The sequence below is a fragment of the Drosophila gunungcola genome, chromosome 3R (assembly GCF_025200985.1).
Source record: "Drosophila gunungcola strain Sukarami chromosome 3R, Dgunungcola_SK_2, whole genome shotgun sequence".
Taxonomy (NCBI): domain Eukaryota; kingdom Metazoa; phylum Arthropoda; class Insecta; order Diptera; family Drosophilidae; genus Drosophila; species Drosophila gunungcola.
Genome location: NC_069139.1, coordinates 13,669,326 through 13,681,798, shown reverse-complemented (window position 1 = coordinate 13,681,798; position 12,473 = coordinate 13,669,326). Strand labels below are relative to the sequence as shown.

General features: G+C 38.4%; 1 protein-coding gene across 5 annotated transcripts in view; it reads left to right on the top strand.

The window, feature by feature from the left end:
* The first annotated feature begins 2,420 nt into the window (after positions 1-2,420).
* Positions 2,421-12,473, top strand: part of LOC128256255 (homeobox protein homothorax) — a 106,272-nt gene continuing 96,219 nt past the window's right edge. The window contains exons 1-2 of one of the 5 annotated variants that reach the window (XM_052986548.1): positions 2,421-3,761; positions 11,695-11,975. In XM_052986548.1, coding sequence (XP_052842508.1) covers positions 3,747-3,761; positions 11,695-11,975 — 296 coding nt within the window. In that variant the 5' untranslated portion in view covers positions 2,421-3,746. The remainder of the gene's footprint in view (positions 3,762-11,694; positions 11,976-12,473) is intronic. The other 4 variants (XM_052986562.1, XM_052986539.1, XM_052986556.1 and 1 more) reach the window with 4 other exon arrangements.

Below are 12,473 nucleotides of genomic sequence, written 5' to 3'. Positions count from 1 at the left end.
TTCATTAAAGCTTATTTGCTCTTCTCAGAAATGTTGATTATCGCTTGTTATCATTTTTGATAATAAGAAAAGGTGTTTCTTTGAATTAGAATTTGGTTTATATTAGTCAGTAAACAAGACCGATTAATTAGAATTCAAAAATCTATTATCATTTCTTAGTAACACAATTATTTGCTGTGAGAATTACATTATATTTTATTATAGTTTGATAGGATCCCAATCCTTGAACTTTGTTGCCGCATCAATCGATCTGCTGATTCGCGAATTTAATTTGGCCATTAGACCGAACAGTTCCCACACTAAGGCTTTTGCCTAATTTATTGCATTTAATTGATTCGATTTTATGTGATTTTCGTTTCACATAAATTACTTGTTTCTGGCCACAGAAGCCGCACAAAAGTTCGCAAACAGAAAGCCAAGTAAAAGCGAACTGTGAGCCGAAAAAAGGCGACCGCAAATCAATCAAAGTCTCATAAATTTGTCAAAGTGTTGACAGGACACAGACCCCATATCATAGGGCCCAAGATATCGGGCTTCGATATCGGACTTCGAGATTCCCAGATGCCCAGATGCCAGAGATGAAATGGCAACCAGATTAAGTGCAACATCATCTTTTTGACCAGCGAAAACAGACACGGGAAATCCTTTTGGCGAGCGTCGGAAAACAAACAAGGCTATTTTTCATTTTCCTAAAAACGGCGGCCAAAGCGCCCCGTCTCTTTCCCGCCCCCATATCGCCCTCTCTTTCGTCGTAATGGCAACTGCAGCGCCAAGCCAAAAATACGCTGGTGAAAAATTGCCTGGGAATATGTGTTAACTGCTTTTTAAACTGCCACGAGGACGACGACACGACAGCAACAAAAACAGCAACAATAGCCAGGATTTTGGGGCCAAAACGACGATGGGGATACCCTGGCTTGTAGGGATATAGGGTATCAGGAGTGGATAATAAACTAGTAGACAGATTTTTAAAAAAATTTCAATTAAATTAAAAGAGTTATAAAACAGTTTAAGAACAAGGAAACTAATGAACCCGTTTTAAAATATGTATATTCAATGGATCGAAACTTACGAGATGCAACCCATTAATATTATTTTTGGAATCACAAATATTTTAACGCAATACTTACTTTAAAATTAAAATTGAGTAAATTAAAAAATTGGATAAATAAAAAAAAATACAAAATGACTAAATAGTCTAAATGTCTTGATTAAAATAGTTTCAACGACCAGGAAAATTATTTTGGTGCTTTAAAACATTTTTGAAGAAATGTTGATAAATTAAATCCAATTAATTTTGCTAAGATCTAGAATGTAAACAAATTTTATTTCAATTAAGGCTGTATTGATTAATAAAACTTAAATGAACTTTTTTATGAACATGCCATTTTACATTTTCCTAAAAGTTGTTATTACCCTCTTAAAGAGTATTAATACAAAAAAAAACATTGCCGCCAGACAGGAGCGCAGAATGACCTGCAGGATATGCAATTTTCAGTGAATATTTTTTGGCAATTTATCGCCGCGCTATTTGTTGTTGCCTGCGAAGAATGCGAGAAAGAGAGGGGGAGAGCCAAACAGCTGTTTGTTGTTGTTGTCAGGATCATATCCTTTCAAAGTGGCCAGATCGCCGTCACAAGAAAAGGAAACTGCAGAGAAAACTTTGTTTTGTCGTCGCCGTCTATTCTTCTTCTTTGTTTTGTTCAAGCTACTTCTCTTTTTTTGCCGCTTTTCTTCGAAGGCGTTGCCAATTCGCGTATGTGTTGTGTGTGTGTGTGCGAGTGTGCCAAAAGAGAGCGAAAAGTGAGCGAAAGCTGATGGACAACTGAAAAGCGCCCCCTTTCTCGCTCTCTCTCTCTTTCAACCTGTAAAGGTGCGGCGAAAGAGAGCCAAGCTGCCAACTGCCACTCACTCAAGCGAAAATAACAAATGGGATTGGTTTTTGCTGATTTTCAACGCCACGCATCGCGACGCCGGCAGCGACGTCGACGTCGGCAGAGGCGAAAAACCCATAAGCCGTCTCCTTTTGGCCAAAGCCAAATAAATTTCAAACGCGGCGAACATTGCGCAAAAAGAGGCGAACAGAGAGAGGGAGACAGAAGTGACAAGTGTGTGGCCCTGTATGCGGATGACAGAAGAGGCGTACCAACAAATCAGTCATCGTCGCAGGACTTGAGAGCGCCTGCGCTCTCTTTCGCCGCCCGCAATTCGCCGGAGCGTGCGCATAAACAATGTCCACATATACTCCTCTCGCTCACTCTGCCTGAGTTATGGCCCTCGCCGTGTTAATGGCACAATTGTTGCATGTGTGCCCGAGAGAGCGGGAGAGCAGGCCAGCGAATTGATTGACAACCAGTCGGCACTGCTCACTCGCACGCTGTTTTGTTGCTGCACTGTTGCTCTCCGCTCTCCAAATGTTAACTAACAGCCAATGTTAAGGCCGTCGTAGAACGAAATTCAAACGTATCTGGCGGGTTGGTTTTTCGATGAAATATCTTTCATCCGCACAGTGTATTTTTGACTGCGAAGCGCGTACGACGTGTGTCTGTGTTGCGTTGCGTTTCTGTCGTTAACGGAAAAAGAAGCGAGAAGCGTTGCCGTCGGTGAAGTTTATTATTATTATTATTATTGCCGTTATACGCGCGTTTTCGAGGGAAAAGCCATCATCGATCACAACAACAAACAACAACCACAACATTAAACACTTGGAAATCGCGCGCGTTTTTCCATCGCGTCTCGTGTTGCATTACGTTTTTTAGTGTGTTTTTTGTATTGAACAAAACAAACCAAATTCCCCATTTGCGAAATATTGGAAAAGCCCAAAATACTATTATTCGAGGGCCGCGGAGGGAATTTCTTTAAACGAGGGGATCACACCGATCCCCCCGCACAAAAACGCAAATTGCCGTCGCAAAAACACAACATAATATATCACCATAAATATTAACAATATAATTTGTTCATCTCTAGTAACGTAGTATGTAGAAGCAGCTGTGATAAATAGTGCGCATATTATACGAAAAAAGCAAAAAGAGTATACGACAAAATACAAGCAACCACAACAACTACTACTAAATAACCAAGGAAAAAGGCAAAGGAAACTCAGAGAGAGGAAAACGGAAAACGCCATGGATTTATGACAACAACAAATGCTAAACAACACAACAAATGATGTTGCAGCAACAACAACAATACATGAGTATACCAAGAACAACAACAAAAACTGCAACGGCAACTAACCGCAAATTGTATACGATTTTTATAAACCAAACAAATTCTATGTAAATAATTATTATAACAAAAAAAAAAAACAAAACAAAATAAAAGCAAAAAACATTCAAAAACAAAAACAGATCTCCCGCTTAAAAAACAACAACAAACGCGCGCGTAACAACAACAATACAACAAGTATACAAACGTAATAATAATACATAAAATCTAAACAAATGTGCCTGTGTTAAAAAAAAGAAAGCAAATAAAGAAGCAAAGCATTCAAAAAGCAGAAGCTTCCGAATAGATGTAAAAGTGCAAAACATATAAAAACCCCAGAAATAACTACCCAAAACTCAAATCAAGAACTGGAAAGTAAAAGAGGGACTCCACACCGGCAGCTACAGTAGAGCTCCCCTAAAGCAGAAGCAGTTGAAGCGGCGGAGAGGGACGTCGGTTTGAGTGTTGCGCCCCCATTTGTTGTTTCTACTCCAAAAGTGGCACAAATCGGGTTAGACGTCGCTCCCAGAGCATTAATGGCTCAGCCCAGGGTAAGTAGAGCCCCCAGAAATCCAGAATCTATATAGAAAACCCATGGGCAGGTCCTCACAGAGTGTTGTTATCCTAAGAAAAGTAGCGACGGTAAAAAACTAGGGTTTATTATCATGATAATACCAAGTCAAGAAGTCAAAAGTCCGTCGGCCCAAATAGTTCTTAGATGACTCGGTTTTTTAGTAAGATTCTTTATCAGTTTCTGAGTCATTTCTATACCTAGAAGTTCAACTTCAGAATAATATATAAAGTATAAACATCGAGTTTCTTTTTTATTTATGGCCTCAAAAATTTCTTAATTTACACCAGTTTAATCAATTCAATAGGGAATTCAGCTCTTATTTATAAATAGAGCCCTATCAAGCTGAATTTTAACCAAGCATTTGTGAGTTGTGTGTGATGGAGTAGGAAAGAAATCATATTTGATTTATGCGGGTTATTTTCTCGTACAAGCTTATGTAATTAACGTAGTCTATAGCCATCGAATCTTTTTGGTGAATATGTTAGTACTCTATTTTAGAAAATGTCTGTGAAAATGAAAGATATTAATAATATGAAATGCTAGGTCAAATTTTCCTTTAGTTAAAGTGAAAGTACCAAGATAATACATTAAAAATCACTGTCAATGGTTGTTTCATTCACCAGAACAAATGATTTTTGTTATCTGCAAAAATATTATTTCACAGTTAAATAAAAATATAAATATAATTGATATAGTTCTTGGTATTAAACAAGTTCAAATTGCTCTAACTCACAAGTAGACTACTTGTTTTCGCACCATAAATATTTATTAGATTTTCGTATAAACACCGCTGGGACCTTCACCTCCAAAGAGCCCCCTGCTGGAGATCTCCCGATGTTTCCACCATTTTCCATCACGTTTATAAGGCATAAATTCTCGCCTCGGTTTAAACGGAGTAATAATTTTTTACAATCCATCTGGATCGTAAATTATATGCTAATCAGGTGACCGGCAGTCTCCGCCCTCTGCCTCTTCAATATTATTACCAAATCGCAGTTAGACTTTATCAATTGATTATCATGGACATGCGAAGTGAACTTGATTTTTATTTAACGGAGCAAAAAGACTTCAAATATGGCTGTGTGTGTTACCAATTAGCGAGTGTGTGAGGTTGTGAGTTCGTGTGTGTGTGTGTGTGTGTATTACCAAAGGTGGGACGAGCTCTTTGGGAGCATTAAAAAATAAAAAATCAAAATGAAAAATATAAAAATACAGAAAGGAAAAAAAGAAACAAGAAAACGAAATGCCCGCGGGATTTTTGTGTGGTGTGTGTGTGTGCCTGTGTTACTGGCGAATAAATTTACCCTTGTAGTTTAATACCCGATTCTGTCCCGAATCCACCTCTCTGAACCCCCTTTCGTAATTCTCCTGCGGCTCTTTTCCCGAATCGCGCCATTTCAATTCCATCAAATGAATTTTTCGAGTCGGGGCAAAAGATATATACGGGCATTCTGTCTGTCTGTCTGTCTGTCGGTCGGTCTTTTGGTCTGTTGGTCTGTGTGCATTTGATGCATATAATTTTATTGCACATTGCCAGCGGCCGAGAGCGATCCATTCAGTTTCTACCGCTTCGCGGTTTTATTATTTACAATTTTATTTTTACCATTTTCCATGACTACTCTGCTATAATTTGCGAAAAATGGCGGGAAGCAATTTTCGCGGGTTCTCTCGTACTTTTCTCACCCCATGCACATGCGTTTTTATATATATTTAATTTGATTATTTTATGCCACCAAGAGAAAGAGAGGCCGAACAACACAAACCAAAAAAACGAAAAACGAAAAATGTGCAATTGCAATTTGTATAAAAATGTGCATTGCAGCTGCTGCAATTGCCCCCTCACCCGCCTTGCCGCCAACAGTTCGTGTGCCATTTCAAACGCCTGCGAAATGCAGCACAAAAATTGTTTTGGTGTTATTTTAATTTAAAGGTTAACCGCAGCGTAATTTGTGGCATAAAATATAATTCGTCTATCGTGTGCCCGTTCTCGCGCCTCTCCCACTGTTCGTTCGAATACTTTTTGTTTGCTTTAGAAATAAAATCAAAATAGAAAAGATCAAGGAGAGCGGAGCAGCAGAAAATGCCACAGTCGATGTTGAGGTTTACTTTAGTGGCCGACAACATTTACAAAAGTTGATGGAAACATTGGGAATTCGATTTAGTTGCTAGCCCACATTTATTTGTTGAGGGAAAAGCTATTAAGAAATAGATTACAAAAACATGTTGAATGTGTATTATTATATTTAGGGGATTTTAAATTTTGAGAAACTTTGCTTTTAAAGTCCATAATATTTTCTGAATTATATATACATTTTAATTTTATAAACGATAATTTATTATATTGCGTTCAATTCCATGTGTATTATTAAAACATATTCTTCAGTGAATTTTGTGTTTCTTGGAAAAATATTTTTTGATTCAAAAATGGCTTTTAATAATATTATATTTTTCCAATCCTTATCAGACTGCAAAATGTTTGCCTTTGCTAGCGGCTAACCTTCGTTGCGAATTCTTTTCTAATTAAGTGGGCAATTCTTTGCATGAGTCATGGCTCCAGAAGAGTCCCCATCTTTTATCTGGAGACTTCAGATATATCTCGGGTTTGGTTGAGAATTCGCTCTGCAGACGCTTCACATGCCAGCGAAAACTGAGCGAGTAGGAAGCGTCGGGCTGAGAGGAATATTTATAAACAAATTACATATGCATATTTCTGCAAGGGGCACCGGGGGGCCCAAGTCTCTATATGGGGCCCCTCGTCCCCATCTCCATCTCCAGCTCCATCTCACCCGATGTTGTTTTCCGTGTGCTAAAGAGCTTCATGTTTAATGATCAAATTGCGTGCCTGATTCTTGGTTCGGTGCCTGCTGGTGCTATAGTTGTTGCTTTTGCTGTTATAGCCATAGTAGTATTATTATTTTTATTTTCCACCATACTACACATAGTTGCCAAGTTTGACGAGGTCGCTAGCTGCCGTTGGAAGTGTTTTCATTAGTTTCATTTCTTTTTACATTTACGCTTAAAAGTTTTTTAAAAAATCTTCCTTTTTTCGTTGCCGTAATTTCCCTAACATTAAGTCAAAGTGTTTCGCTAATATTCATCGAATAAAATGGAATTACTGTTGTTTAGTAGAAAACTCTTTCAGGGAGAGATCCAAATACAAATACAGAGAATTGTGGAGGCAAAAGTGTACAGACAAAAATGTGAAGAAAAAATGTGTTGTAAAGTAGAGGAAAAATCATTTAGACAAGTTGCACGCCGCTCATTAAATTAAATGAGCCATCAGCACGCAATTTATTTTCGTATTTTTGAGTAACTTTTGGCCCCGGCCAGAAGACGTCGGCAAAAATGGCAACTCCAAAAGACTTTTGTTTCTTTCCGCTAGGAATTTTGTTGGGAAAGTTGGCCAAGTCCTCGGCTCAGAGAAATTTAATTAAATGATTGTAAATGCGCGATTTGTTAAATAGAGTTAATTTGAATTGGTGCGCCCAATACTTAGAGTATATTTTCTATAGTTTGTATAGAATATAAAAATATAAATAATTTTCAATTAAACAAGAACATATTTTTTTGTTGAGTTCCATTTAAATATTCCATACATTTGGTCTTTTATATACATTTATTTTATTTGCTTGTTATACTGCATTTTCTACCATTTCCCGTCAATTCAAATTTAAAACATTTGCCTTAAATTTCAACAATTAAATTGTCTTCGCTTTCTTAGCTCTTTAAATTCCCAGAAAGAAGCTAAAAATATATTTTAAATACATTTTCTTTCGATTTATTTTTGATACGATATTTTTGTTGCTTGTATTTTCTGAACACACGAAATTTGAATTTACCTTTTTGGACAAATTTTGTTGCTGTTGTCCGACTCAGTCGGTTTTTTGTTAATCATCTGCCAGTTTTTTTGTCCGCGAGTTTGGGGCTCATTTTAATTTAATAAATGCCACGGACTGACGTCATTTGTTGTTGATTTTTGATAAATGTTAAAACGCCAAAGAATTCATTTATATTTTTTTCCCTTTGGTCGATTTCAATTTGGCTACCGAGCATCTAATTTTTCTGCTTTAAATTTATGCATATATTTCAGTGTTTTATTTTTTCGCTTGTGTTAAGTATTTGTTTTTAGATATAAATTAAATGATAGAAAAGAAACAAAAATTAGCGCACGTTTTCGACTGTTCTCAAACTGCCGTCAACGTTTGATGTTTGCCTACTCGATAATATTGTTATTATAAGCAATAAAATTTAATAATATCGCCTAGGATGAAGCGTGTTTGGAGTTTTGTTGGCAATGCTGCAACTGTAAATTAAAATAACACCCAGGCACGCAACAAAAATTAATTGTCTAACACCAAATAAAACTTTTGAGGCCGCCAAAAAGCTGGGCGTGACTTTGTTCATCGGGGGAAGGAGGCGTGGCAGAGGGACACACCTACAACAGCGGTTCGTCTGCTAATTAAGCAAACCCAAAGCCAAAGCCCCAGAAAAAAAAGGGGAAAGAATTATAGAGAAATACAGAAGAAATGGAAAGAAATTCAAATACAACATGATAAGCAATTAATTTTGATTAGGCCTTCGACCGCGCCAGCGCAATTAAGAAGTTCTTTTGTTTTTGTTTTATTCGGGGTATGAAAATACAAAAATACAATAAATAGAAAAGGCGAAAAGCAAAAGTGTTGAGGGGCGAAAGAACGCAAGAAATCGATAAACGAAGTCGGTTGTACAACAAACAAATTGAGGCCTCTATGCGGGGAAAGTGGATGGTGGACTGACTATTCGACTGCGACTATGTGTAATGGCGGCCATTGTCACCATTTTGGCTAAAACACCAGCACACACACGCTCCTCCATCTCTGTCTCGCATTTTGGTCTGGCTGCATTTTTGCACTCATAACTCTTCTGCCGCTGCCACTGCCACTGCCACTGCCGCTGTCGTCTGGCCTTTGGTCAGTTTTAGGCGTCGCCAGATAAAGCCCACCCACCCATTTACCCCTTTGCTAACGGCACCCATTCCACCCACGATAAATGTCCTTGCTGTGCGGCTATTTCCGGTGTTTCGTTTGGGCAACATTTTCAGTTTCAAGTTCACGCAGGATTTCGGTGCTTCATTTTGGGCATTCAGCTTAAAGCGCAACACAAACATGGATTTCAATTTTAAAACTTTTTATCCATTGGCAATTTGTGTATATATGAATGTTAGTTATTTTTAAATATTTTTGAAATTTATAAATGGTATTTATTAATGGTAAATGCTAAATTGTTTTATTGTGTGACATGAATTGGTTTTTCCATAACATACTTATTATCATGAAATTATATGGTACGTTTTTGCTTAATTTCTTTTAAAAGTTAGGCTCAACTAAAAGCAAGAATCTACATATTAAAGCGGTGCCTGAAAAATACAATTGAGTTGTTGCTGCTTAGTTGGTTGTAGGCTGGCTTTAGCAATGACTTAATGTGGCCCAAACACGACAAAAACATACCAAAAATCACAAACACACAGACAGACAGACAGGCAACAACTGGGACAAGAGCTGGATAACGCAACTCCCCCGGAAAAAGGCTGCTCCAAAAATAAAAACAAAATCGTAGCTCCTTCAGCGCCTGTCACAGACAGTTTTGAGCACCACCACCCACATTTTGTTATGTTTGTTGTTGCTGGTGGTGGTGCTGCCATGGGGGGCATCATAAATTTTTGAAGGATTTTCGACGCTGAACTTGTCAAAATCAGACCATGGGCCTCGACTGTTTGGTGGTTGGTTGGCTTATATTGATCCGCTTGGCCGAGAGCTTTTCCATTCAACAAGGTCAATGGCTTGGTCACTAAACAACAACCAAAAGAGAAAAAATGGGGAAAAATACGGGGACAGGGGACAGGGATAGGGACAGAGAGCGAGGGAGATAGAGAGAGCCGACCCGAGATCATCAATCAAAGTTGGCCCAAATGGTTCGGGGAGTTGTACCAAAAGCAAAACCGAAACCTAAGTGTATTTGCCTGTTCGATTTATACCCCTCATTGTGTTTTCTTTTAGATTTTTTTGTTTTGTTTCTGAGCTCCTCTTCGCGGCGGCGGCTCAAATTCCCACATTACTTATGTACAAGTACAAATTGTGGTAATTTTCAAGATCTCTTTGTTGGCGATGCTTTTGCACCACAATTTCCTCATTTCTAAACGAACAAACCAAACCAAAACCATACCAAACCGAACCGAACCGAACCGAACGCCAAGAAATCGAAACAAAAAAGCAGCGTTCGGCTGCCGCTGCCACCAACACTAAAATTAGCATAACAACTTTATAGTTTAACAGCCATGAACTGAACCCCAGCGAACCGAAAACCAAGCCAAAACGAACTGACTAACCCGGACAAGTCGGTAGTATCTATGAGTTTGTATCTCGTGCATGTGCACACAGCCAACAACGCCAAAACGGAGGCAGCACGACCGCCTCACTAAACTAATCTCTGGTGTGTATCTCAAGGATTGCCAACCTCAAAGGTTGACAATCGTCGCAGAAGCTCTTTCCCTGCCACTCTGCCTCCGCTTATTTTTTTTTTTTGTTTTCGAGCCACCTGCGATTTGAAAAGCAGCTGCCATATGAGTCGCACTGCACTATTTCAAAGTATAGATACAGATACAGATACTCTGGCTCTGGCTCTGTCTCTGTCTCTTCCTTCCCAGCTGCAAATCCTTGACATTTTCGCCAAAACACAAACGGACTGCAGCCCCCTTTTCGCACTTCAACTCTCTTACGGCAAGTCAATTGCTCATTTAGTGTCAAAGATTTTTCCAGGCTGATAAAAAATCAACCTCAACTTGAGCGGTGGAGAAAAGTGGGAAAAAGGGGGGACCCAACCATCATCTCTTGTCGCTGCACAAAAATCTTTTTGTCAACTTCTTCTTCTTCATGTTCCCTCAAATTATGCAGTGTGAAACGGAGAGGAGGAGTGTATCTTCAGCCGACGCCACTTGAGTACAAATGATAAAAATCTCGCACACAGATACTCGCACACTTGGCCGCCAGTTGAACTTTTGTTGGAAAAGAAAAAAATATATAAGAAAAATCATTTCTCAGTTGGTTTGGTGTTATTATTACTACTATTGTTGTTGGCGTTGCACACAAACCTGTTTGCAATTGCGCGGCTTCACAAAATGTTGTACAACTTTGGCCGGAGATAGAGAACAAACACACACTCGAAATGCTTGGACAGATTAACTGATAATATTCAAAATTGTCTGCTGCTTTTGGCGCTTAATTAATATGCAAAAAACGTTGAAAGAAAAGACGAGCGCCGAGACAAAGTAAGGTAACCAAAATGTTTAGGAGCACAGCTGTATGGGTTGGCAAATGTACGAATATATATCCATATAATGTCGAAGCAGCGGCAAAGTAATCACAAGGTCGTCAGTTTTTGCTGGGGTTTGTATTTTTTTTTATCGGCATGTTCTTCATTTATTTTTTTGCTGGCTGAGAGTCTCTAATTTAGAAAATGTATTTAAATATGTGTGTTTAAAAAAGATTTCATGTCGCCGCTAATTTGACTGCACTCAGAAAAAAACAATAGGTCTGAAATTAGGCAGTATATTCAGGCTTTGAAATTTGTGCCTTTCTTACTGAAATATAGGGTGTTAAGAAATGGTATATTTCTACTACTAATAGTTAACTTGTTCATATTAACTTATTATGAAAAGAATACAATAAACAGGAAACAACACTCTTAGGATTCCAATAAAATGTAATAAAATACAACCAACACTGCACTAATTTTTTATATTTAATTAAATAAAAGAATCACTAATATAAAATGATAATATAAACTTAAGACTAGCAGTTTTGGTTGGATATTTTTTCTTGTGCACCTTTCAATACCCCACTAATGTACGATTTTGCTCTTCTTGGACCTTGCAGTATGACGATGGCCTACACGGCTACGGCATGGACTCCGGAGCCGCCGCAGCGGCCATGTACGATCCACACGCCGGTCACCGGCCGCCCGGCCTGCAGGGCCTCCCCTCGCACCACTCTCCGCACATGACGCACGCAGCGGCGGCGGCGGCCACAGTGGGCATGCACGGCTACCATTCGGGGGCCGGGGGTCATGGAACACCTAGTCATGTATCGCCGGTCGGTAATCACCTAATGGGCGCTATCCCTGAAGTACACAAACGTGATAAGGATGCGATTTATGAGTAAGTACATGGCAGAACTAATGGAAATCGACAGAGGTGACAACCCTGTTCGTACATAGTTCGTATGACCCAAGATGATCTTGTTTTGTCAGATTCAGATTAGAAATAAGTATTTAATACGGAATTTGGAATGTGGAAAACGATTTTAGTAAACTAGCTTCTTTCGATTGCTGTCAAGTTGGCACTGATTTAATAATGAAATATATTTAATGATCAGTGAACATATATTCTGCAGTGGATAATTACTTTAAAAATTCCAACGTCATTAAAATGTATTAGATGTTAGAAGTTATCAATAGGAACATTTAAGGTGTCGATTTTACATACATAATCATTTTTTGTGAAATTAGTTCAGTGAAGCCAACAGTAAATTAAAAAAATATATGCAAATTGAATAACACGGAATTGCCCCTATTAATGCATAATCAGTATTAAAACGATCTGCATTTAATCAATATTCGAACTCATTTCAAAGGCTTGCCCATTATCGATTTATAA